The following is a 25,214-nucleotide window of genomic DNA, read 5'->3' on the forward strand; positions in this document are numbered from 1 at the left end:
TGTACTAGAACGATATTTGCAGGAAAACGGACAACATTGTATGAAAGCCAGCTAGGAAAATGTGAAGGACGATTGAACGATGATATGATATGCGAGGATGATACTGCCGTGAAGAAAACATTACTACTGTGTAAGCATGCATATGAAGCAAATGTTAGCGATGGAGAATACGAGGATACAGACTAACCACATAAAGAACATAACAAAGAGGTAAAATCAATAGGATCACCTGTCCGCGAACGCACTGAAATGCACACACGGGTAAGGGTATCAACTTCGTTCGAGAATGCTTTTTAAAGAATCACTTGAACGCAATTCCAGTGATCAAGTGCTTTCCGACGCTGCTGGTCGTCGTTCTGGCGCCCATGAGCCTTCTGCTTCTTCGCCAATGACAAAGACGATGTCTTCGTCGTCGTCATCTTCCCCATACGTATCACCTTCTTCTTCTATCTCACTATCCTGAACCTGAGCATAAGCGACCTGATCGTCCTGGGACTCTATTGCCTCGGATTCAATCGGATGGCACACAATGCTCCTTGGAGCATCAGGCAAGACGAACTGCTTCCACTGTTCCTTGGCCATCCGTACATATTCACCCTTGACCTCAGTCAAACTTGACAGGTTGAGTACATCGCGCACAAGATCAACCTCTGTGGTAAGCTTTTTCACCCTGTTGAATGAAGCTATCAGTGAAATGGGTATCCATCCCTGATCATCCATCTGCGCAACACGGCGGTAATTGTTAGAGACATAAGATTACCATGGTTTATTGAACTCACCCGCTGCCGGAGAAAGAAGTCCTGTGCCATGTTCTGAGAACTCAGATAATACTCCAACTGGACGAGAAGACATGACTGTGTCGGATCCAGGGGGAGCGGCAATGCCGGCTGTGGCAAAGGGATGGAAGGTGCGCCATTCACAGGAATGGTAAGTGGAACAGGGTGGTACAATTCGTAATCGGGAGGTGTATAAGATGGTATCTGGACGTAACCGTTCATATATTCGGCACCAGGTAGCGGCAAAGGATTAAACTGTGGAGGCGGCGTGAGAGAAGATATAGAAGATCGTTGGTGGTGGTGGTAACCCCCACGGCCAGCATGTCGCCCTTGGTAGCGGCCACCAAATCCACGAGCTCTTCGACCCCCATAAGTGCCCCGTTCATGCGGCCCATACGGACCAGCCCAAGAGCCTCGACGGGGTCGCCCACGTCCAAACTCTTTGACTTGGTCCCACAGTTCTCGCCCTTCGTATGCCTCCTGCCACGTGTGCGGAGTGTGGATCTCCTGTACTTCAAGCTGTAACTCCTGTTCCTTCTGCAACTGTATTTTTGCCTGCTCTGTCTGCCACTCGAGCTGTCGCTGCTTCTCCCGAGCCTCTTTGGCGCGGCGAATGACATCAGTGGCATTATCTGTGCCACTCATATCGCCGAATCCATATCCGTAGTCCTTGACCTCCCAGACGTCGCTCGTTGCAGAATTGTCCTCAGACTTCATCATTACAAGTCCGTTCTGTGTTTTACTAATTGGCGGCGTGACAGGTTTCTCCTTCCTGGAGGGCTGTGCTACGGATGTCACGGTAGGCGGATGCTGGTTAGGTAGAGGAGCAACTGCTTGCGTAGGTTCAGCGGGTGGAGGTGGGTGCTCAGATGACGTGCTCTTTGAATCCTCCAGTGGACTAGCCTCGTTCAGCCTGGCAAACGCCGTCGTTCCAAACACCCACTTCTTACCAGGTGTTAAAACATCTTCTCCAGTAACGGTATTCTCAGCCACCTTACACCCTTCCTGAGGTGCATCATCGATCGCCTTCGCATTATCTGTAGCTTCCGTTACGGGACTCGCAGGAGGCCTTGAAAGACTCTTGGTCGGATGTTTTTTGTTTCCTTGACGAGGTGGTGCCGGTTCGCCAGGTGGAATACCAATACAAAAGCCAGAGAAGTGTTCCGCCATTCGCCCAACGGATTTCTCGCCCTCTTTCCCCGCAGCCTCCTTTTCGTTCGGCGTCTGATGGACGCGATCACAAGTCGCGTCGATACTTCCAAAGACCATATTTCGTGAAATAATAGCAGGAGGCACATGTGAATCCTGCGAGCTCTCACGCGAACGCTCACTCTGCGCTAAACGGGTTTTTGGTGATGGTTCCGTTGTGCCTGCAAACGGCGGATTGAAGAACGACAGATGCATCGGTGGAGGCACAACGTATTCGTCCTGCAGTAACGGGGTAGAAAAGCCGGGAACAGGACGAGAGTGGATTGGGGGAACGAACCCATCCCACGAAATGCGCGAATGACAGTATCCGCATGTCGCTGTGTATGGAGGATATACTGAGTATGGCGGAGTACCAGCTCCAGAGGGAGGGCGCGAGCCCGCGTACGTAGGAGAGGTGTGTCCTGAAACGGGATTTACGTAGTACGGATGTCGAATGGCCGACAGTAGCGGCGACAGCCGTGCAGAATGCAGTGGTGTGTCAATAGTGGGTGGTATGGGCGGAGATCTGAAGTAATGCGATGCAATGTCGGGAGGATGAGACAAAGTGTGATGGTGGTATGCAGTCCTCTCTGTGACCCTTGAATTCATGCGTGGTGGGTTATAAGGAACCTTTGGAGCCTCATGACGAAGGTCATATACTACAGTGAAATCGTCATCCGGTAGTCGCCTTCCTCGGACTTGTAGCCGAGGACTCGAAGACGAGCTCCCAGCTCGACTTTCTACTTGGGAATAGGGCACCGAGTGCGAACCTGTAGAGTTCCCCTCGAATACGTTTCTGCTGTTCAGCCGAGACATTTGAGCTGATGGTGGTCTTGAATCACCTTGATGTCGGGTGGAATCGATACTATCTGCGGAACATAAATGTGACGAGCACCATCATCCAATCAGCACGGTCTCAATATATCGAAAAAAACATTGTAAAGAATCACAAAAGTGGTTGCTTAAAAAAGCCGAAGGGTAAGGAGTTGACAAAGGCAGATAACGTACTCTTTCTAGATTGATCAGCTGAATTTGAGGAATTATATGCGCCAGGGTGACTTTCCGATCTTCGGGACTTCTCACCGCCGTCATTTCCTCCAAGGTCGATAGATGGAGGTTTCGCGACCTCTTGCCAATTAGAAATATCAGTGTCATTGACTAGACGGATAGACTTGGAGGACGAGTGTCGAGAAAGGTGTGAAGGCATGCGCACGATAAAAGGATCATGGTCATTATCGTCTCCATCGATAGAAATCGTCTGTGATGGACTCGAATGAGACGTGGAAGTCGATGGGACAGTATTGGGGGCATCAACTAGATGTGGGGGAGTACCCATGATGATGGGTCTTGGCCTGGGAGGGACTGAAGGCGCTCCGACAGAAGATGTGACTATTGCGTGAGGTTGCCTCTGAGGTTGGTGTACGTGTAGATGTGCAAGGGCCATCTGCTCTTTCAAACGTTCGGTCCATACGTTTACAGCAGGCGCCGCCTTTGACACGTTGTTGGCATTCGGATGCACATGGTTCGTCGGCCCATTGTGGTCCTTGACGGTGTGCTGCGAAGATATTTCGGTAGGAAGTTCTGGAAAATCAGAAGCACCGGCCTGAGATCCGCCTATCGCTTCGACAGAACTAAGCGATTTGGGTAATTTGGATGTGGTGTTCGAAGGTGGCGAGGAAGAGGAAGATACCCCAGACGCGCCAGAGACGGTTGGGAAGTCTCCAAGAGAGTTCCGAATAGTGTTAGGAGAGCGAGGAGTCTTTTTTACACTTTCAGCATAAGAAACTGGAGGCTTTATTAATGGTCCAGGCGCTGACGAAACCATCTGCCTGCTTCAAACGTTCCTGAAGTGACTTGACGCGAAATCGATGATTAACAGTTAACTAATTGACTAGCTGGAGAAGTCAATGGTTCGAGGGATGCTTGACCTTGAGAGACAGTGACAGATGGGAACTGAAATAGGTGGCTTGTGTTTGATGTAAACTAGGGATATGGAAGGTAGTAGGGGGAGGCGATGAAGGGGTTCAAGCACGCGCTCGTCTACATAATAATTTGACAATGGCCCCTACACCCATATCGGCACTTCCCGTTTCAATGCTGTCGGCTATAACCGAGCCTCGACCGATTAAAACATGCTAATCACGATCACGATCTTCTTGTCCAGACGTCCAGATTTCAGACGTTGATGAACCGATAGCCTCATGACCCAGCTGATACTTTTCTATCCTGCGGTTATATTACGCCCACATTTCATAGGTTCTTGTCGAATTCGCAAACGGGTCGGATCTTTACGTCCCAAAACTTCTAATGAGCAAATCAACTGATATCTGACAGTGTCATGAATGTCTTGTTTCAGGTACATAGCTGTGGCAATCTGTGCGTATTGCTGATGCTAAAATGGTTTCTCTATTATTGTAATCGCGATAAATATACTGCACAAGTAATTCCTATGACCCATCTGGTCGGACAACCAGTCGTCGAGGCTACAGCCCACGAAGAATCCATTCACTCTTGGCGCACGCGTATAAACAAGCTTATGCATGCTTCGCTCACGGTGCCTTTGAAAATGCCCTCAAATGTGTGCTTATAATGAGGTCAGGATAACATCCGCGACGAACAATGGCTTACAGATGAATCTGACAGCTCCACGCCACCGAGCGCGTTTTAACGATAGACTAGATAGTCAGCAGGGATTGATCTCGCTTGACCTAGGAAATACCCAACTGGTACCTGCTGTTACTTGTGTCTCAGGTAATTTGGTATGTTCGGTAAAAAGGGTCATTTAGAAGAATCTTAGGACGTTCGGAAGCTAATGCACTACGAAAACAGATGGGCCTGAGCAACCTCAGGGGTTATGCTAGCCCAGAGGATTGTGCAACCATTGAAGTACGCATATTTGAGTATGAATTGACAGGAGAGAATATAAAGCTGACGGACAGTCGACGAGCAATATAATGAGCGAATACACCATTGCATTAGCAGCGGATAAAGTCAAGAGTGGGCTTAGCAACATGAGAAGCTTAGCTTAGCTCAGTGAATAGCCAGCTCGCGTACGTCAGACGTAATTAGTCCACAGTGTGATTAGTCATGCCGTGGTGTTTGACCGCACTCATGTGATCTGAGTACAAGGCGTTTGAGGGGCCACGTCCATGATCCGATCATCAACCTGCGCAGTCGTTCCGAAGCACGAGGCATCGAGTATGGTGTGAGAATTAGATAATCTTCGGTCAAGGATTTCAAATCATACTCCCCATGGAGTCTGAGCGCAGATCAACCGGCGTTACATACCTTGTTAAGTAGAACGGTATGGATGCTTGTCATCGATACTCTGGTGGGGGCTAGTATGTTGCCTAGACTGGCGACAACTTTGGTCGCTCTTCTTAAGATCTTCTAATGTGTTCCGTGAGAGAGATTGCTAACAGCGAGCACAGTCGGACTTTTAGTACTAGAACGATTCAATCTGAATTCAAACTCCGTAACTTCACCAGTATGTGTATTATAATTTAAATACAATTGGTCTGGAAAGCATTTCTAGATTGCGAGGAGGTGCGAGACAACATTAACATTCTGACTTATTATCTAGGATTTTACATAAATACTGCGGAAAGTTACCCAATATTTCAACAAGAAAGAACAAAGTGACTAAGAGACTAAAATGGATATATACTAGGCGATTAACGCTCACATGAGCTCGCACTTAGCTTGATTGCGCGAGACTCCAGTCACATCCCATCATCCATGCCCTTCCCTTTACTTCCTACCATAAGTACTTAAGCTGATCTGTACTCAGTGTCACTCACCGTGCTGCAAGATATAATGCAAATGCTTAGGGCCACATACATCTGTGGCCCAACAATGAGCCCCAGAAACTTCTCCGTCTTGCCTCCAGTACGCCTCTCACCCCTCCGCAGTATCTGCCACAAGCCCATCAAGACCTTGCTCAACGCCAACCAGGAGTGGGCACAGAGCGTAGTAAAGGACACACCCGACTTTTTTGCCCGGTCAGCCACCAGCCAGAACCCCAAGGTATGCCAATCGCTCTGTTTTCAGTCACGTTTTCAAAGTTTATTTCAGATCCTTTGGATTGGCTGCTCTGACTCACGAGTACCGGAATCAGTCATCACAGCATCTAAGCCTGGTGATATCTTTGTGCACAGAAACGTTGCCAAGTACGTAGACAAAAAATCATTAACATCCGCGTTATACTCACAACCCATCCCTGCAGCCAATTTCACCTCCATGACGACAGCGCCCTCTCAGTCCTTACATTTGCTATCAAAGAAGTCGGCGTTGAACACGGCGAGTTTCTTACTGCTCTCATGATGAGGCCGATCCTTCCTCTAACGGGTATACACCTCAAACAGTCATCCTTGTCGGTCACACCAACTGCGGAGGTGCCATGGCTTGCATAGAAGCAGCCAAAGTCGCTGCCGCTAACCACGGCGTGTCCACCCCACTCACGCGCTGGTTGAGCCCCCTCACCGCACTTGTTCAATCCCTCGACCTTTCCGCGTACTCTGCGAGCGAGGCGTTGAGAAAGGTCGTTGAAGCTAATATCATCAAGCAGGTCGACAATATCTGCAAGTCAGAGCCTATTACCACTGCCTGGGCGGACCCGAATGCGAAAAAGGTTGCTGTGCACGGATGGATGTACGATCTTGCTAAGGGACGCATCGAGGAGCTCGTCGTTCGGGACTCTTAGGCATGACAAGAACATATTACGACTTGTCCATTTTTTATGCCAATACAATCTCCAAGGCCGCGCGCCAAATTCATGGTTTTTCTTTGAAAATAGCTTTACAGTTGAAGATGTTTCTAGGATCGTGGATCTCAGGCTCTCTCCCACCCTACAGGTTAATAATACGTCAGATGATTTGGTGTAGATTCCGAGGCAGTGATGGGTTCAGCGCTCAATTTGAGTATTGATTGGAAGTTTATTGCCAGATCGGCATTTGACGAAGCAACCCTCGAAGGTCTCGCTGTGGAAGCAGGAAACACTATTTGGTCCTTTGGATCGACCATGTTCAACGTACTTGTCTGATGCTCAAAATTGGTGCGCAGAATCCAGTTCCGAGTCCAGCAGCGCCGAAGGCACAATATTTCGAATTGATAGAAATCCCGATGATCTGATATTATAATTATACTAGCAGTGGGACGTTCTCTGCTACAACACATCACTCAAGCAATTACGAGGATTTCTGAGCTAGTATTAGTAGTGTTGTTGGTACTCGTACACTAGCACTACAGTGTACGAAGCACTTTTCCAGCCTCTCGGATTGGCCCGAACTTGAAAATGTATCTAGTCCTCGAGATTTGACCGCTTTGTACCGTAGAGTAGCACAAATGCAATCTTTTTACTTGTAGATTAAGGCTATCTCATTAGAATTTTGAAAATCAAGGTGTTGAAAAATTTTCCAACGAAATTTGAAACATGTTGCAAGAAATGGTATTTCTGGGTAACTGAGCAGGTATACGATAGTAAGTATGAATCAGATGATCTACAGAAGCCATCTGCTCGCAATTTGAGCATCCAGCGTGGTCAAAATATCTGTCGCAAACCCAACACGACGGTGGGAGCAGTACTTCTTAACCGCGAAGGCTGCTTGTTGTGTGTCGAGTCCTTTACTGTTCAAACTTCAGCGTTGCACGATTACTCGACAGTAAACATACCAGTAAGCATCCATATAATGCCAAGCTTTGCGGAAAAAACGGTGAATGATCAAAACATCGCACATGTCAAGACATTGTGGAACCAGTGTTTTCGCGGTTGAGAATTTGCCATCAGCGACAATCTCATTGCTTCTTTGCTCGAGCAGCTTTCTTTGCCACAGGAGGCATATGAATGGTCCAAGGGAGATGAACAGGGTCTAGGGAGCATGGGGTAATTTTTTTTCCAACGGGAAAATTTGAAACAAAATGGGAAATTTCGAAAAATTGCTTATTTTTGCTTGTTTCCTTACAGAATTTTCATTGGACATCGAAATTTGTACTATAGAGGTCCCTACGGAGATGGTATCCTAGTGCTTCGTACACTGTACTGGTACTCACTCAGCAGTTCGAAGTCCGATGGTTATCTAACACTACCTTTTTTGGAAGTGGTGTCTGGCTAACTTTGAATCCGCCAATAGAATCTAAAATAATTGTCTTTCTTGGATGGCAGAACTGCATCCTCCACTGCATCGCACCGCTCATCCTCACGAGCCCAATGGAGACGACCTTGAAAAACTCAAGAAATGGCAGGAAGCTCGTCTTGAACGAAAACTTCGAGGAGAGTATGAGTCTGCTGTCTTCCACCTTGCAGAGCTTGTAAGTGATGCCTTCGTCCGCATTCGCATCATTTCAGAACGGATCTCAAATAGGTCAACCAAAATATCGAGACACCACTATCAGTCACTTCGGTCCGTGTAGATGGCGCCACGAATACCAGGAAGTCTTTCTTAGGCTGGTTGATCCAGCCATGGCTCGCGCGGCATATAGACGACCAGGCAAGCAAGTCGAATAACCTGCAGGGAGTGCTGCATACCGCCAGGGGTATAAGTCACCTTTTGCAAGAGACGGACCTTTTTCACTCTGTGGACGCAAAAATTCAGAGGAGTCGCGGTCACCTTGCCGGGGAGGGGGACGTCGACATTGTAGTCACTACACGCGAAAAAGGCCGGTTCTACTTGAAAACTGCCACTGAATTCGGTAATAATGAAGGTAGCGTTGTAAGCGTCATGTTTTTACGAGTAATCATTATCATTTCTCATCTCTATTACAGAGTGTCACGGGCAGAGTGCGCAACATATTTGGCGGAGCTGAGTTCCTGGAGGGGCACTACTCAGCAGGAACAAAAACGCGTCGTTCTTTCCACGGGCTTCTCTCCCTTCCTCTTTCGCCGTCTTTGCGCACAACGGGGCAACTTTCATTGTTCAGTCAGGAGCGAGATCTATCGTCTTTTGCAAGTTGTTCGGAGATTTTACACGGCTTAAAGGTTGCAATAAATGTAAATTTTATTACTTATCCTGTGAAATGTCAAACTTGCTGAGTGTACGTTTTTGAAGAGCAACTGTGGAGTTCATGGCGTCCACGAAATTGCATATCAGGCCGTTTTGAGGCACCTCAACAATCTAGCACCAGGTGCATCCGTCAGGTCAGGCTGAATACGTCTTATCATCGAACCTGTATCTAACGATTATCCAGCATTCGCGAACATGCTGGTCAAACCATCAAATCATCAATATCTCATTCATGGACAAAAGATACCAGAGACGACAAGCTCTCAGCTTCACGTGGCTACTACTGCAAAGTTTTCCAAGAACTAGCTGGACTATCAGGGGACGTGTCATTTTACAAGGCCGAGTTCGAAAGTCAGCTTTCCCAGCGCCTCGTTCCAGGAATGGTGAGTCGTACTACTATTTCGTCAGTGCGGCATAACTTCATGTTGAACATGCAGAGCCTCTCATTGGCTGCACGGTGTAGCTTGTTAAAGGCTCTTACCGGCCCCAGCCATTTTTCTGATAGGTTCCAGCTTGGCGGACCTCTCAGCTTAAGGTCGTTTAGGGCAAACAGCATGGGCCCTCGAGATGGAGGTGTGTTTTAATTTTCACGTGGAACAGGACTTCTTTTTAGACTGATCGCGCTAGTCGATTCACTGGGCGGTGAATTTTACTGGTCGACAGGTGTTTCTTTAGTGTCCGACATCCCCCGGAAACCGCATTGGCCCATCAAGTCACACATCTTTATAAATGCCGGGAGGTTGGACGCAATGGACGGAGGTACGTAAATACCAAATCCTTCCTCTAGAATATACTGATGGTACTTTTGTTCTCGCCCATCACAGTGAAGGAGCTGAGCGAGAGTTTAAGAAATCCCTCAATATCTGCGGGAGTCGGCCTTCTATATAGGTTTGATCCTGTGAGAGTAGAAGTGAACTTTGGGGTGCCGCTTGTTGCAAGTAAGAGTGATGGTGTGCGAAAAGGCTTCCAAGTTGGTATTGGCATGGAGTTTCTATAAATTCTTCGTTACTCGGGAGTGCATGCCAGATTTATAAACATCTGGTAGCTAGATAAGACTCTAATTTCTTTTGATTTCTTTACCAGAAGTGAAAGCGAGGTCGTTCTGATTGATTTGCGGTTTGAAAAGTTGTAGCAGACGAGGAAGGCTCCACGCAAATAGTTCATCATGTGTGATGTGTGTCTTTGCTTATACGGCCCAGGAGTCGCTGCAGCTCCGGAGGCCTTGAGCCTTAAGCTTGAGGAATGAAATGCACTGTGTATTGGCATCGACACTTCTTCCTATACAGCTTCGAAGAGATCTGTTTTGGATCTGCCTACGTCAGGAGACTGCTCCTCCCAAAACGTATGCGAAATTGTTTCAGAACACGTTAGGAGCTCAAGTGGATTACACGCCTAACGCAAAGTGGAGGCCTTAGGTTCGGTACATGCAGTGGCGGCCGCGTCAACGTGAATTGAGATCAAACGTTCTGTTCTGACAATATGCATATCACTTATCCGATTTCTGCGTAAATCAACATCCTCATCTCATCTCGATTGCATAGATGCTACACTATATAAGATAGGGCGCGTTGAGGCCCGCATGGCTTGCACTGTCCCGACTCCACAGTGCACTACAAGAAGCCAAGTCTTTTAAGCATAGGAAATCTCCAACAATGGCCCCGCAAGAAGCTAGCCTTTTTGTCAACCTCGACAAAGAGCGTTGAGACTCTTCCATAATTAACATCCAACCCACAAGGACGTTGAAGGTCCCGTCTCCTCTTATTTAGCGAGGGCACGTTGAGGCCGTCATGCAACGATCGATACGCTCAGTACCTATTGAAGGGGTTGGTCAATGTACGACGACAGAGCACAAGTGTCTAACCTGTAGTGCGAAGCTTTGTATGGGCCTTGGACAGGGATGTCAAGGTACTCGGATTGCTCGGGACTGAGCTCAGTCAACTTGACGTTGAGCTGAGCAAGGTGAGCACGAGCGACCTCCTCATCCAGCTCCTTGGGCAGCATGTGAACTCCGAGGGGGAATTTCTCTGGGGTGGTCCAAAGAGCAATCTGGGCCAACACCTGGTTCGCGAAGGAGCAGGACATGACGAAGGACGGGTGGCCGGTGGCACAACTGGTAATCCATCATAGGTTAATTACGAACTAGAAATTGAACTTGAAATCAACCAACCCCAAGTTCACAAGACGTCCCTCAGCGAGGAGGATGATGTGACGGCCGGAAGGCATTGTGAAGCGGTCAACTTGAGGCTTAACATTGACAGCTTGCTTGGCATTGGCCTTCAACCATGCGACATCGATCTCGACATCGAAGTGACCGATGCTATCGAAGAGTGAGTCCTCATCAACAAAGTAATGGATGTTGTACGCACTTGCAAACGATAGCATCCTCAGGCATAGCCAAAAAATGCTTAGCAGTGATGATATCACGGTTACCAGTGGTAGTGACGAAGACGTTTGAACGAGAAGCAGCATCCTCCATGGTCGTCACCTCATAGCCAGCCATCGCAGCTTGCAACGCGTTGATGGGGTCAATTTCCGTGACGAGGACGCGTGCGCCGTACGAACGCAGTGATTCAGCACACTAAACCATCAACCATCAACAACAGCTGGGCGAAAGCGAAGAAAATAATACTCACTCCCTTGCCGACATCACCGTAACCGGCGACAACGGCAACCTTACCGGCAAGCATGACATCAGTAGCACGCTTGATACCATCAACAAGAGATTCCCGGCATCCATAGTAGTTGTCGAACTTGGACTTCGTGACGGAGTCGTTGACGTTGATGGCTGGGACCTTCAACCTGCCTTCACGGAAAGCCTTGTACAGGTGGTGGACACCTGTAGTAGTCTCCTCAGAGACACCCTTGATGTCTTTATTGTGCCAAAGTCAATAATGTGTTGCAACATGGATAAAAATTCTTACTCTTCAAGTATTGGGGAAATTTTTCGTGGACAAGGGTGGTAAGATCTCCACCATCGTCAAGAATCATGTTCAATGACTTGCCACCAGGGAAGGCAGCAAGACTCTGTTCGATACACCATTGGTACTCCTCCTCTGTCTCTCCTTTCCAAGCGAAGACAGGAACTCCAGTTGCAGCGATACTATAAAGCCATTATCAAGATACTGATATCATGAAGTAAGATATACTCACGCAGCGGCAGCATGGTCCTGGGTCGAGAAGATATTCTACCAATGGAAGTGAGTGTCTCGCAATGATCACGTAACCATAGGCACCTACGCAAGACGACCAGGTGACTTCAGCGCCGAGGACAGTCAACGTCTCGATCAAGACGGCAGTTTGAATGGTCCTGCAGACTATAAGGACTTCTGCAACAAATAACCGTCATTCGAACTCACATGTGCAAGCATCCTGCGATACGAGCGCCAGAAAGAGGCTTAGAAGGTCCGTACTAAAGGAAGGACTTCAAAAAAGAAATCGTTTGCGAGTTCGCAAAAAGTACCTTTGCCCTTACAAACATCAATCCTGGCATTTCGTTCTAAAAAGACATGGGATCGGTCGATAAACGATCGCGAAAAGCAAGGCGGAGCTCATACCTCAGCGATCTCGATCTCCTTGCGACCGAACGCTGCGAGAGAGATATCTACAGGGGATACTCATTCGGATCAATAAGGTTGAGCAAAAAATGACCATCATACCTGCTACTTTGAAGACCATGTTGAGGTATTTCTGAGGAGATGAACGATGATGGGAGAAGGAAAATGAGTGAAACCAGATGGGGATCTGATTGCTGCGACTTTTATCTGGAAAACCCACGTGCGCTTATCAAGGAATGTCCATACAAGGTGCGTGGGAGAGTTCATCATTCCAGTCTTGGACACTCACACTTTGACTCGTGACCAGTCGCGAGGACATGTCCAGTCCCACCTATCCGACGAACCTTCTCTCACAGTACTTTTCTGTAGTTCACGCACATGACCTTCCATGAACAATCTGGAGATCTGAAGGAGACTCAGAGAAAGAAGTGTCGACTATTGGAAATAGGTATGATAAAATGCCCTACAGATACATTCTTGAATAACTAACGACGTGTGTCTTGAAGTGCAATACGCATGTGAACCAGAAGAGCTTCCTAGTGGAGAAGTTCGTCCTCGATGCTCTCCTTTTCCTCGCATATTTAGGATGTTCGTGTGAACGCTACATCTCAGGAGATTGACATGATTTTGACGTGGCTATATTCTCAGATGCCCTAACCGTCCAGCCGTGGAAATAACAAAACTTATCAATATCGACCTCGAGACAGGAGAGATTGAAATGCCGGAGGAGTCTAGGTTTGTTATCGGACAATCCACCGTGATCATATATTCAGTCCATCCAATACAGTGCCCTTCTTCCAAGGGGCAAACACTGGCGAGATATACGTCGATACGACCTCGAAGCCGTAGCTGGATCGAGTGGTTGATCGATTTTAAGCTCACGAGAGTACGCAAGATATAACCCACGGGGTTTCTTACAAGGTTTCACCTCCAAGAACACCTTGCAATTCATTTCTAGCACATTTCGCTGCGTGCTTAGTCCTTCGGAATTCAGTGCAGTTCTCCGAATGAGTTGACTTTTTATATTCAGTATCATACGAATTTTAGTTGTGGCTATAATTGATTGACTGCTAGTAGCCAGGCTTTTTGTTGCTTCTATGGATACTTCAGGTCATCAATGTTTCAGCTTCTGGTGTATATGTCCATCATTGTTTCTGTTCACTCTTGGTCACTCCAACCAACTATTGATGATCGTTACAGCATGTAAGCGCATGGGTCACAGTTGCTGCATGCAACATCGGCACTGCTTGTAGTGCTTCTCATGGCAGTAATAATACCGTAGCACTTATTTTCCCTTCCCAAGCTCCAATCAATTTATGTTGTTTACCAAGTCATATATTGTTGCCTAAACGTTTGTATTGGACGGCATGCCATTCAATTGTTTTAAACATCAAAACCAATATCCGGAGATCGGTGTCAATTCAGGGTTGCCGTGTCTGATGAGCCATTCCCATGATCTGCAGCATCGCACAGCTGAAGATTCGGTCGTAAATATTGTCCTGATCATCCAGGAAAGCTTGGCCCCGATGTCCGCACTGTCGAATGTTAAGTACATAAATCACATAGCGTCCGCAGGTACGGAATACGTGTGTCTCAGCCGTGCGGTTGATTGTGCTTTCAGTTAAAACAGCTTTGTACCACTTTCTCAGTGCTAGTGAGCAATTATCATTGCTACCGACTAGTACTTCCACGCATATAAATAAATCACATCTCAAACTTGGCTACCATCCGCTAGTAGTACGATGCAGAACCAGTGTCACTGCAATTCGTTTGTCGATGATCACATGCCGTGACCTTCAGCCGCCGGCTTTTATGACTTGGCCATCAAAAAATGTTTTGATAATAGAGCGCTTAGCCTACTAAGCCTAGCAATGGTAGTCTTCGGAGGTATGATCAGTGCTCCCGTACAGCCCGTTGCAGCTCTTGTGCTTGAATCGTCAAGACATGTTATGCTGTGAGTTTGTGGTAGTATCACACATTGCTTCGCAACTACTAACAATTCCGTCGCGACACTCATCCTAAGGTCTTTAACCATTCCCTTGTCCTGGAGGCTCTGTCCGTTGCTCGACTTGCTGAGGCTCTAGCTTTTCCAATCTTTGCCCTGCCAGTGAGAGGTTGCGTGGTCAACACTGCCTAGGCCTTGTAGTAGGCATGTTCCATACATTTAATCGGTTTGAAGGTGTCCAGGGTGGTCATTCTGTGGATATCAAGTGCGAGACTATAGAAGAGACGTCCCTGAACCGACGTTCCCCCTCAAACTCTACCTGCACTTTCTTAGATACTCAACATCGCACCGTTTCGTCCTCGCCTGTTACCCTTCGGCGTTATTCCTCTCCTGGTGCTCGTTCAAGACGGACGCACCTCCAATCATCAAGCCTTCGACAGGCTCACTCAAAAAGGGATTCCCGTAAAATTTCTGACCGCCGCGCGAAAATGTCCCATCCTTTTTCGTCGAGGGGGACGCCTAGTAGGATGCTTTACTCTCAATCGGACACCCCTGGACGGAGGTCTGTGGACAATGGACAACGCGTCATGCAGTCACCGTCTCACGCACTGCCAAGCACTTTTATCCAAGTGAGTCACCTCTCCCCGGCCTTACTGTCATATTCACAGAACGTACTTCTCGCTCTCCCAGTCTCATGGAAGCATGGATATAGGCCCACAAGCGTCTGGTTCCAGCTTGGCTCCGACATCAAGCCTGTCTGGTGCCGTTGGGGATATGAACATTTCCCCGCACTCATGGAATGCTGTAACCAGAACTTACTCAAATGCACCGACATCTTGGGTGCCTAATATTCCACCAAACGTGCAATCTCATATTCATTCCACCATCCCCTACAATACCAATCCTACCACGGATCTTAATACTGCACCACACCCTAACCATCTATCCGCCACACCGAGGTCTCCGCCATTTGCCCACACCTACCCGAACCAAATGACCTTCCAACAAGACCGTTCTTCTCAAAACTCTCCTGCCGTTATACAGGGCCGCCCAGGATCTCGGATGTCATTAGATCAGTCTCGCCGCCCTTCACAGGATGCCATCGAAGAGGAGAACAAATACCTTCGAAAGAGGGTGAAAGACCTTGAGCTAGACAACGAGAAAGGTCGTCAACGTATCGGAGAGCTTGAAGCAGAATTAGCAGACCGCAGCATCGCAGGCCCTTCAATTAGACACCCAGAGCCGTCCATGAGTACAGCTACCCCTGGAGTGACTAGTACACTGCGTACTCCTACTCCTGCGGCCGTGCAGGCATCCTGGAAAGCTCGGACGGAGGCTCGCATACGGCTTTTCTGTTCTTTGAATCGTGCTGGAAACGCGTTATGCTCCTGGCACGACTCGCGTCGGGAACGTCGAATATACCCACCTCGTATGGCCCCTCTTGGCTATTTAAACTGCGGTTGCACATATGAAGAGGCACTTTTTGAAGAAAGTTTGTCTCGTCATGGTGTTGGCAGCTACCACCCTGGAGAGGCCGTCCGTATGGACCCTGCCCTTCGTAACCCTCTCCTCAAATTATTGCAGGAGCGATATGAATACAGGGATGGTGACTTCGAAAGAAATCCGACAACAGGGGATTGGGAAAGTGATGAGGGAAGCGTCTTGTGGGAGCAGAAACTGCTCTCAGGTGCCTCTAACTCTAGGAAAAGAAGCGACGATCGTCGGTAGGCCTTGGGCATTGTGAATATTTATGCTATGTATTATGCATATCTTCTCGCATTATTATATAACGACTTTTCTTTCAGATCGCATACTGTATTCCATATTCGTGCTTTAACCTTGTCCACAAGTGCCAGTTTGGCATGCTCATTCATTGACACTCATACGCTTCTTATATATCAAACGTCGTACCGATTACAATAGACAACTTATAATCACGTAGTTACATGGAATCAAGACTATTAAAATTGTCAAATACTGTATAATTTTGACCTTAGGTTTGTCACGACATAACTTTGTTTTGAGATATGTTTTTTTTTTATGAAAACATTTACCTAACTACATTTTTCCCTCCTTGTCATTTTTGGGCCAGACTCTGTCTACGAGTATGTAAGCTAGCTGTCCTCGAGAGACGAACCAGTCACAAAACCTAAAGAGTGAATAAAGAACATCATGAAGATTCAGAATATAGGCTTTCACAGAATACTATAGACTCATCTCCAACTGTACAGCCTACTAATTTGATCAAGTTTCACTGAGGATCAATCAGTGCACGAGCCCACAGCCAGCCATTTAGTAGTTTTCCAGTGCAGATCATGCGTGCATGCAGTGCACGCGCTATGTATACGTTGCCTCGTGCACACCTCAGGCCTCAGCCTGCACATGTTTGTTTCAAATTTCAATAGGACTCCGCGAGGCATAAGCATGTAAGTAGTATTACATAATTTAAAAATCATTTATCATTTGCAGCTTAGCTCTACCATTTTGCAACTATATAGCCCAACGTACGTAATTCAAATCATCGCACTAACCTGTGTTTTTGTCGAGAGCAGAACGGGGGATTATCGATTAGATTTGGATTACATAGATGCAGGAGATCATCGATCAATTATCGACGGACAGGTGGTCCGTGCTCTCTCCGACGCTGACTAAGCTCTCTAAATCCGGCCTCATGAGCTCTACGCTTCTTCGATTTATATTCCTAGCGCAACGTTCTTGTTATTTGCATACAATTATATACCAGCATCCCGATGGCAAAGGTTTCCAGGCTCATGACATTCACATTCCTCTTCAGGTGCTGCATCGCCTGGTCATGGTCGCGCCAATCTCCGGATCAGTCTGCTAAGCATGATACTCAAGCTTTTTCATCTCAGATACACGGTAGTTTTTGTGTCCCTCGTATTGTCGTATATATAACGCTTCATTCCCCAGCTGAGCTATCCCGTGAAGAGATCGACCTGATTTCTAAACACACTGGCAACGGTGGTCGTGATCTTTTGTATTCAACGGGGGGACAGGAATCTAATAGTTTGCAGGTGCATTCGATGGATATATGCGTAAAAATGACTGCTTTCAAGACGCCGCAAGGCACGCACAAAGTCGTTGTGAGGTATCTCACATGAGCGAGGATGAACGTATACAAGGTTTCTCAGTTCCACGTGCATGATTTGAGACCTTCCTTACATTTTTAGTCGCTATCAGGCTCACCCTCTGTGAACTTGCTACAGCCCGCCATCACACACCACCTCTCGAGTGTTCTCCGTTCATTAACAATGTCGGATCACACGTTCCACATCATGCAGGTGATTGTGTCGAGTACGTCGCTGTTGACAAGGTTCATTAGGCGAACGCTTATTGATACATAGTGCACTCTCTCGGAGCGCTCAATTTTGGTCTAGCTACTCAGGGTACCTGCGAGAAATCCGTAAGGCTGGGTCGTGTCTTGACTGTTTATCTAATAGTTGCGATCAGCCCAGCTGTGCTTTGCGTTTCGTCGATGGATGGAAATCGGTGCGTTCTAGTAGAGATGGTAGCCGTTCCTCTCACGTTTCACCCATTAGACACCGCAAAGGATATCTATAGAAACATAACCTTGGAGAAACTTGCTCTAATTCGATTTTTTCTCGAACAGCAGAGAGGATTCACAGCTGCACATCAGAACTGGGAGCGATCGTCTACGGTTAATAGAATTCCCTAATAAGTGCGAGTGGGCAGCTGATCATTTCTCACAGGACCTACGCGATCTTGTCAGCGTGTTGAAGTCGACTAGCGATAACATACGCGACGTTGCAGATGTAACATCCACTTCCATTATTCAAAATGCGCAATCAGTAGGTGACATTCTGACCGCTTTATACAGTCATTTAGTAAACCCTTGCAGCTATTAACAAACATGGAAGCTACTTTGTCAGTCATCAACCAGCGCAGCTTCGATGATCATATTCATTCGTTGGACAAGGTAACCTATCTACAGCTTATCAACGAAAGCTCACATTCCCAGGTTGATCGGAGGATAGATGACTTGATATCAAGCGTATTGTTCTCATTCCCTGGGCTTTCAAAGCGTTCCTAAAGCAATACACAGCATTCAAAATCTGTGTCGTCGCTACTATCACTCGTCGAATCGCGTTTAACCGCTGAAATTGAATCATCCACATCATTGATGTTAGAGCAGAGCCTTCGATCTCGGGCAGTTGCGGTGCGGTTGTCTGAATACTATCCCCGACATTCTTCTGATTGAGCTCTCAGGATCAAGTTCAGCAAAAATGGTCCGCGCTTGACGCGACTTTCTATGCTATGCAAAATGTGACCGGTTCTCTTCCATTTTTGTCGCAGGTTGACATTATCTGTAATCTAGTCTTTCCACGACCTGCAAAGTTTGACCGCAGGGCTCGCAATCTCTCTAGAGACCTCTCTTTCTCAAGTATTGCATGTGCGAGAGATCCAGCGAGAGGCCGCAGAATCCGTTTCACTTCTAGATGACAGGATTTCCCAGCTCACGGAAGTGACACACCGTGAACTTGAAACAATCAATCAGACGGCCCTTACCCTCATTGACACCTTTCAGCGCCAGTCAAAACACGAAGCTTGGCTAATTAACCTGCAGTGGCTTTTGCGTTTTGTAGAACCCAGTTTGTGTTGCTATTAGTTGTGCTCTTCTTTCTGATATCCCCATGTCAGCGTCATTGCTCGGGTTGAAGATTTTTGAAGTCGCAACCAGTCTTTTGGTGTTCCTCTGGCGTCTTCTGGAAGTGGTACTGTCACTTCTCATGGTAACTCAAGGATTGAAGCTATTATTTTTTATTTTTCTGATGCGACTACGGCAGACTAGCGTCGCAGTTTCCAGCATCAAAAGTCGACTATTACCCAAGTTCCGTGGTTCGAAACAGCTACAACCGCAAGAAAGTTCATGGCGTCTCAACTCTCACCTGGAGGCGAATGTGACACCTGTTTCGAATGTCAGGCATCTTCAGCGGAATGACTGTCTAGACCCGCGGATCATTCGGCGACTTACTGGACCTCGCGTATCTCGCATACCCGATAGGATCTGTCGTCGAGCCACCCCTTATTGAACATCGTTGCAATTCTCTTTTACCATTTTCTGTTTCTGTATTAATTCAAAAGCACTGCAGTGGTTATCATATATATCTAAGGCTGAGCATATTGCAAACCTCCTCCTTCAAGGATGTGAACTTCGTAGATGCTAGTTAATGTTGCCCAGTTAATTTCATGTCTGTTATGTTAAGCTAGTCTTATTTTGCTTGGCAGCAGGCCTAACAAGCCATGCTGGTCGTGCGCGTGAGGCTAAGTAACTTAGGCGCAGTCTGGACAACGAATAATTGCGAATTCAAAATTCTGAATCAAGTCACATGATGGTCTGGGAGATGCCGGATCACAGCGCACCTTGCTCGCGTACTAGCTAGTATACTGTATACATATTACATGGATGATCTTGATGATACTGTTGACCTTGAGGTCCATCGCCAAATCAACCACTATCGACATTGTTGGACCGGGATTCTTCTAGCCATGTTAATCCAAATTATGCATACCTACCAGCTTCTATTCTTAAATTCAACAGAACACATCCCATGTCATACGTCCATCCTCACTGGTGAGGCATGGGTGTATGAGCTCATTTATGGACATCCTGACGGGATCCGGCACAATCTCAGTGTCGACTGTGACATTTTCACTGCACTGTTGCATGTTCTCCATCGTAATGGTTTTAACCCATCTCGCAATGGCGTATCAGTGGAAGAGCAACTTGGTTTTTTTTCATATACATGTGTCACTGGGCTGTCATCCCGCCTCATTGGAGAGCGCTTTCAGTGTTCCCCTGACACCATCACAAGGTACAGTGCCAGTAGTCTCAATATTATTTGTGTGACTCATTAGATCTACTATTTCAAAGATATTTCAAACACATGCTTTTCTTCTTCTCATCAAATCCGTTCTATGCCTCCCAAATCATGTTTCCAACACACACAACTCCCATCTCTGATAAAATCCTCAACAATCCTTGATTTCGATTCTTCAATCAGTGTATTGGCGCAGTAGATGGTACACATATCCAGGCCTTCGTACCCCCAGAGGAACACTTCCACATGTGTAATCGCAAGGGCTTTTTGTCCCAAAATTGCTTGTTCATTTGTAACTTCGACTTTCATTTCCTTTATTCGCTCTGCGGGTGGGATGGATCTATGTCTGATGCAGCTCTGTGGACAGATGCCCACATGAACGACTTGCAAATCCCTGAAGGACGATATTTTCTTGCAGATGCTGGTTTTGGCACCTCTGATGCCCTCCTTATTCCATACCAGGGCGTACACTATCATCTGAAAGAGTGGCGACAGGCCAATGTCAAGTAGGTCACCATTATTATTTTGAGTTCATGTTGGGCTAACTTTTACACAGGCTGAGGAACACACAAGAACTATTCAACCACCATCATTCTGCGCTGCGCAATGTCATTGAACACATCTTCGGTGTTCTGAAATGTCAATGGGGTATCTTACGACACATCCCTGAATACAACATGGACATCCAAGCCCGGGTCCCTGCAGCGTTATGCGCACTGCATAATTTCATTCAGAAGCATCACCCTGATGCTTTTAACCTTGACCTTGAATCACATGGAAACCTTCTCAAGCTCGATATCGACATTGCATTGGGTGAGCTTGGTGATGGACTGGCTGATGTGACAGAATGCAGAAGAGCAGATCAGAGACAAGACAGGCTTGCAAGGGAAATGTGGGAAGACTATCTTGATGAGCATAGGCGACGAGGGCTTCCATTGCCAGGTACAATGTAGCCTACATACTATGTCAGAAATTCCTAATCTAGCCTTCAATGCATTACAAAGCATTGAAATTTTTAAATACAAACTGCTGCTTGAAATAGATTTTAATAATAGAGTGCGCCTTGTAATGGGCATTGCAACCGTCATTGCAATGCCAATTGTAATGGTAATTGAAATAGGTTTAAATCAATATTAATCATTGTAATGGACTGTTTGTACAGCAATCGGTTGTAATGATGCCCCTGTGTCGCCACTTCTTGGAATGCTGGACCTTATCTTACAAGCCCCTTTTTCTATTTGCTACGTTGCCATCTTATCTTTTGGTTTCTATTGCCCTATGCTTATTAGTTAGTTATATTGTATTGTATTTGTACTTCGATTGCTTACTGTTATCACTTTTGCTACGTTGCTATCTTATCTTTTAGCTTATGCTTATTAGGTCCTGTTATGTTATGTTAGTTAGTTTACTATCTTATCTGGTTTGTGTTAATGCTTACCTTGTCTATTATATAGTCTGTATACTTGGCAGGTTTCGAACGCTCGACTGTGTAGTAGTTATTAGCTTAAGCTTAAGGTCACATGATACTTAGGACTTACCGCAACAAAACCGTTAGGCTAAAGGGTCTTTTTATATAGGGTAACTTGATTGTATTTGAACCATCGTTTTTGGCTACCTATAAGGCAATAGCAAGTAGCATAGACTAATAAGATTTGGTGCGCGCAAAAGGCGAATTAAAGATGTAACATTACAAATGAATGAAATAAAAAAAGACCAGTATATCTACTAATAGTATCCTAAGCAGCACGAGCACTGCGTCGAACACCTGTAGCTGCAGGCTTCTTTGCCCTAGCCCTTCCTTTCCCTCTCCCTCGAGCTGGTGGCTGTTCCACATCTGCATCCTGTACTACAACTGTATTAGTAGCTGCTGGAACTGCCACGTCACCCTGAACAGTAGCTCGGAAAGTAGCACTGAGAGTAGAGGTGGTATTGAGTGATGAAACAGTTCTGAGAGCAGCGGGAGGCTGTGCCACCTCAACAGTGTCGGAATGAAAGGCAGTGGCACTCTGGACTGCGGAAGACGTTGGAGTAGGTTGAGAAGTGTCTGACTCGTTGTCGCTATCAATATCGAGTGCGTTCATTGCGCGAATGACTTCGCTGGAGTGATCTTCTTGAGTGGCCGCAGAAGCAGATGATTTTGTGGAGCCGAAAACTTCTCGGTCGATGTTTTGCACAATGGTCTGGATGCGGCGGCTGTCCCACTTGGTGAGCAAGAGTTTCTTGTAGTGAAAGAAAAGGTCCTTGTAGTTGATGCCGGAGGACTTTCCTGTGCCCAACTTCTGAAATTCGGTATCGGGCGATAGCAAAAAGATTGCCTGCAATAGTATCGACTGAGTGAGAACATTCGACATAGCATAGATAAAAACTTACAATGACGGCAGCCCATGCAATAGACCCTGGCGTAACGTGCTCGAGGTTCCACTTCCGGGCGTTGGTCTTTGGTCCACCAGTGGTCTCTTGGTGAAGCGAAGTAACACCGCGAAGTGCGGCCTTCAGAATCTATTCAGAGATATATCAATGTCACAATAACACGCTCATTGACCGAAAGAAACACATACCTTAGCCAAAAGTTCCCAGTTTCCGAACACAGTCTTCAAGGTAGGGTCCTCTTGCATTCCAAGGAACAGGACCGGCAGAAATGTCTTGTACTTCGGATTTGCCGCCGACACTCCAAGCATTTTCTGTATTTCGGCGACGTCGGCTCTGCGGTACTGGGTATTGCTGAAGTATACTCCTGGAAGGTCGAATATATTGCCCGCAACGCTACGCAGCTTGTTGATTTCCGATGAGTGAGCCTCGGAAATGGACTTCATTACCTGGAGGATGATTGTTAGTTTAACAAATAGTATTGAAACATGTAATACGTACGAGATCGCTGAAGTATGAGCTTTCCATAATGCCATGTAAACGATCAGGAAAGTGCTGAAATAGTTCGTCTAAAAACGCTGATTCCTGGGTCATTGCCGTCAAGTACCGGTCTCGGCTGTTGAATGGAGTTGGATTCTCGGGACGTTGTTTACTGAAAAGGTCGGCGTTAGGGAACATTTCAACAGTCATGCTGTATTTACGGGCATAGAGTGTTATGGTTTGCTCGTGGGCCAGGAGTTCATCGGGAGCCTCTGCGCGACGTTTGCGTTTAGGCTTCTCGGCAACGAGAACCTTGTTCTCCTCACGAAGAGTGTGATTTTCCTCAGTGAGCTTCTGAACCTGGATTTGCAGCGCCTTGAGTGGCTAGAGTAAGAGTAGAGTTAGATAGGTAAATTGAGTAGTCTTAACATCTAAAACTTACGTCCATGAAGTCTCCCTTTGAGGTGTTTGGCCCCAGAATTGCAACAGATTCAACAATAGGCCCCGCGTCCCATTCATCGTCTGAGTCAGATGCGTTTTGAGAGAAATGAGACATGGTCCAGGTGCTAAAAAGATACAAGGAGATGAGAAATGGTCAGCATGACAGCGCTGTATATAAGCTAAATTATCGTGCCTCGTGCTTGATGCAACCAAAGTTGCAGCAATGTATCAGCAGCACCAAGAAAAACGTGCCTACGCTCTGACTATCGGTTATGAAGGAAGGCGTGATAGCCTGGAGGCGACCTTTGATAATACAACAAATGAAATCAACACTGCGAAGTAATAATCAGCATGTAATGTCTAAATCATAGGCTGGAATATTACGTTTGGAGCTCCTAGTTGACGGGATATCATCAGGGTCTAGTACAAGAGCAGGATAGCCTGCCACGAGGAACTCCGGCCTAACCACCGCTGATAGACATTCTGCTGCGCATAAGAGGCGCACTCAATGTTAGGAAACATACAACATCCCGCAAGCATGCATTACGTTCCAGATGCGAGTATAGCAGCAAGATCTTTCTCGCCAGCTGCTGCAAGTTGGTGTGAATGCACTTTCAAACGGACTGCGTAAAAATGAGCCATTGTGGGCGACATCAAAAAGTTAAAGACTTACAGAGACAATCTAGAGACAGTAACACCACCTTCAATCGTCTCTCCTCTCCGCTCTTCCAGTATCCACGCTTGAAGACTTTCGACCGATCCACTCCATCCCACTAAGGCACCAGTCTTCGGAGAGAGGTAGGGCACAACCACTCGTCAGCATCGACCACCACTCACGGCCAGCAGTTTGGATGACCAATCCCTGTGTGGTAAAGATATCGTGGGGGGGAGGGTTGGCAAAAAACTGCGCAAGATCATGCCAAGGTATCGAACGCTCCATTGCGGAAAGCGTCTCTGCATGTTTTGTGATGGTAGCCAAGAAGGTGAGTATGGCTGAGATCTAAGGTCGAACGAGGAAAAGGTGAGGCCTTCCATGTTGGATTGCGGAGAACGAATGAGAGCATCGAAAATGCAAGTTCCAATGCCAGTTCGAATGACACCGGAAACTCTGCAGGCGTGTTTGCGTCTGATAGAGCTGGAGATGCTTGTGAGGTGCCTTCGTCATCCACGTCCATCTGTTTCTCTTCGCTGTCTTCGTCGCGGAATGCGGGCGCAACTTGACGCTTCTTGGCAGCTTTTACAGCTGGACCGCCTGTGCCTGCCATCATAATCCACTCGCGTTCCTCGGCTCCCTCAATTTCGATGCGCTCGATGAAGCGAGCGAGGGTTGGCGAAAAGTTGTCAAGTTGGATGTTAGTGAATAGCATGCTGTGTAGAAGGACAAATAGTTCAGGTGCGCAGTTGATGACCAGATGGGGAGAGTTGACTCACAAGAGGTTGAGGAGTTTGCGGAATGCATGTGTCCAAAGACGAATGATGATATTGTACTTGGTTGGGATTACCTGGAGGGAAGCTGGAATGCTCAGTGCGAGAGAGATCTCCATCAGCTTATTATGTATTATATCAGCGAGTCTGCACACATTAAGTCAATGATATCATGATGA

The 25,214-nt window shown here is 46.8% G+C and overlaps 9 protein-coding genes across 9 annotated transcripts; 5 read left to right on the plus strand and 4 right to left on the minus strand.

Moving 5' to 3' along the window:
• Window positions 1-255: 255 nt before the first annotated feature.
• On the minus strand, window positions 256-4,021 carry EDB93DRAFT_576344 (uncharacterized protein). Its single transcript, XM_041456756.1, has 3 exons — window positions 2,973-4,021; window positions 780-2,833; window positions 256-720 (listed from the first exon to the last, which is right to left on the minus strand). Exons 1-3 carry the CDS (start codon window positions 3,787-3,789, stop codon window positions 325-327), a joined length of 3,267 nt encoding a protein of 1,088 aa, XP_041306124.1. The 5' UTR covers window positions 3,790-4,021; the 3' UTR covers window positions 256-324.
• Window positions 4,022-5,485: 1,464 nt separating this feature from the next.
• On the plus strand, window positions 5,486-6,742 carry EDB93DRAFT_577416 (carbonic anhydrase). Its single transcript, XM_041456760.1, has 3 exons — window positions 5,486-6,133; window positions 6,190-6,263; window positions 6,329-6,742. The coding sequence occupies exons 1-3, from the start codon at window positions 5,781-5,783 to the stop codon at window positions 6,664-6,666; spliced, it is 765 nt and encodes a 254-aa protein (XP_041306125.1). The 5' UTR covers window positions 5,486-5,780; the 3' UTR covers window positions 6,667-6,742.
• A 1,272-nt stretch (window positions 6,743-8,014) lies between these two features.
• On the plus strand, window positions 8,015-10,111 carry EDB93DRAFT_1329448 (surface antigen-domain-containing protein). The gene is made up of 8 exons (XM_041455143.1): window positions 8,015-8,270; window positions 8,324-8,671; window positions 8,725-8,949; window positions 9,008-9,096; window positions 9,147-9,345; window positions 9,400-9,535; window positions 9,590-9,721; window positions 9,787-10,111. Exons 1-8 carry the CDS (start codon window positions 8,118-8,120, stop codon window positions 9,957-9,959), a joined length of 1,455 nt encoding a protein of 484 aa, XP_041306126.1. The 5' UTR covers window positions 8,015-8,117; the 3' UTR covers window positions 9,960-10,111.
• A 260-nt stretch (window positions 10,112-10,371) lies between these two features.
• Window positions 10,372-12,751, minus strand: EDB93DRAFT_1321727 (Adenosylhomocysteinase). The gene is made up of 12 exons (XM_041454945.1): window positions 12,619-12,751; window positions 12,517-12,563; window positions 12,423-12,458; window positions 12,319-12,371; window positions 12,200-12,269; window positions 12,113-12,147; window positions 11,884-12,062; window positions 11,596-11,831; window positions 11,329-11,540; window positions 11,130-11,279; window positions 10,824-11,072; window positions 10,372-10,774 (listed from the first exon to the last, which is right to left on the minus strand). Exons 1-12 carry the CDS (start codon window positions 12,635-12,637, stop codon window positions 10,768-10,770), a joined length of 1,293 nt encoding a protein of 430 aa, XP_041306127.1. The 5' UTR covers window positions 12,638-12,751; the 3' UTR covers window positions 10,372-10,767.
• A 143-nt stretch (window positions 12,752-12,894) lies between these two features.
• On the plus strand, window positions 12,895-13,382 carry EDB93DRAFT_1088188 (uncharacterized protein; the record flags this gene model as incomplete). Its single annotated transcript, XM_041446113.1, has 4 exons — window positions 12,895-12,964; window positions 13,023-13,104; window positions 13,165-13,251; window positions 13,304-13,382. The coding sequence occupies 4 exons, from the start codon at window positions 12,895-12,897 to the stop codon at window positions 13,380-13,382; spliced, it is 318 nt and encodes a 105-aa protein (XP_041306128.1).
• Window positions 13,383-14,667: 1,285 nt separating this feature from the next.
• On the plus strand, window positions 14,668-16,189 carry EDB93DRAFT_1251917 (uncharacterized protein; the record flags this gene model as incomplete). The annotated part of the gene is made up of 2 exons (XM_041453217.1): window positions 14,668-15,090; window positions 15,152-16,189. 2 exons carry the CDS (start codon window positions 14,668-14,670, stop codon window positions 16,187-16,189), a joined length of 1,461 nt encoding a protein of 486 aa, XP_041306129.1.
• A 982-nt stretch (window positions 16,190-17,171) lies between these two features.
• Window positions 17,172-18,849, plus strand: EDB93DRAFT_577661 (uncharacterized protein). Its single transcript, XM_041456761.1, has 11 exons — window positions 17,172-17,341; window positions 17,393-17,443; window positions 17,497-17,604; window positions 17,653-17,776; window positions 17,827-17,885; window positions 17,933-17,971; window positions 18,022-18,140; window positions 18,193-18,291; window positions 18,342-18,419; window positions 18,478-18,659; window positions 18,710-18,849. The coding sequence occupies exons 1-10, from the start codon at window positions 17,212-17,214 to the stop codon at window positions 18,484-18,486; spliced, it is 816 nt and encodes a 271-aa protein (XP_041306130.1). The 5' UTR covers window positions 17,172-17,211; the 3' UTR covers window positions 18,487-18,659; window positions 18,710-18,849.
• A 3,209-nt stretch (window positions 18,850-22,058) lies between these two features.
• On the minus strand, window positions 22,059-23,725 carry EDB93DRAFT_1251920 (uncharacterized protein; the record flags this gene model as incomplete). Its single annotated transcript, XM_041453218.1, has 5 exons — window positions 22,059-22,637; window positions 22,693-22,821; window positions 22,881-23,138; window positions 23,191-23,553; window positions 23,612-23,725. The coding sequence occupies 5 exons, from the start codon at window positions 23,723-23,725 to the stop codon at window positions 22,059-22,061; spliced, it is 1,443 nt and encodes a 480-aa protein (XP_041306131.1).
• Window positions 23,726-24,313: 588 nt separating this feature from the next.
• EDB93DRAFT_1251921 (uncharacterized protein) lies at window positions 24,314-25,154 on the minus strand (the record flags this gene model as incomplete). Its single annotated transcript, XM_041453219.1, has 3 exons — window positions 24,314-24,564; window positions 24,623-24,978; window positions 25,042-25,154. 3 exons carry the CDS (start codon window positions 25,152-25,154, stop codon window positions 24,314-24,316), a joined length of 720 nt encoding a protein of 239 aa, XP_041306132.1.
• Between the last annotated feature and the right edge of the window lie 60 nt (window positions 25,155-25,214).

Source organism: Suillus bovinus, assembly GCF_016758785.1.
Source record: "Suillus bovinus strain UH-Sbo-P2 chromosome Unknown EDB93scaffold_41, whole genome shotgun sequence".
Taxonomy (NCBI): domain Eukaryota; kingdom Fungi; phylum Basidiomycota; class Agaricomycetes; order Boletales; family Suillaceae; genus Suillus; species Suillus bovinus.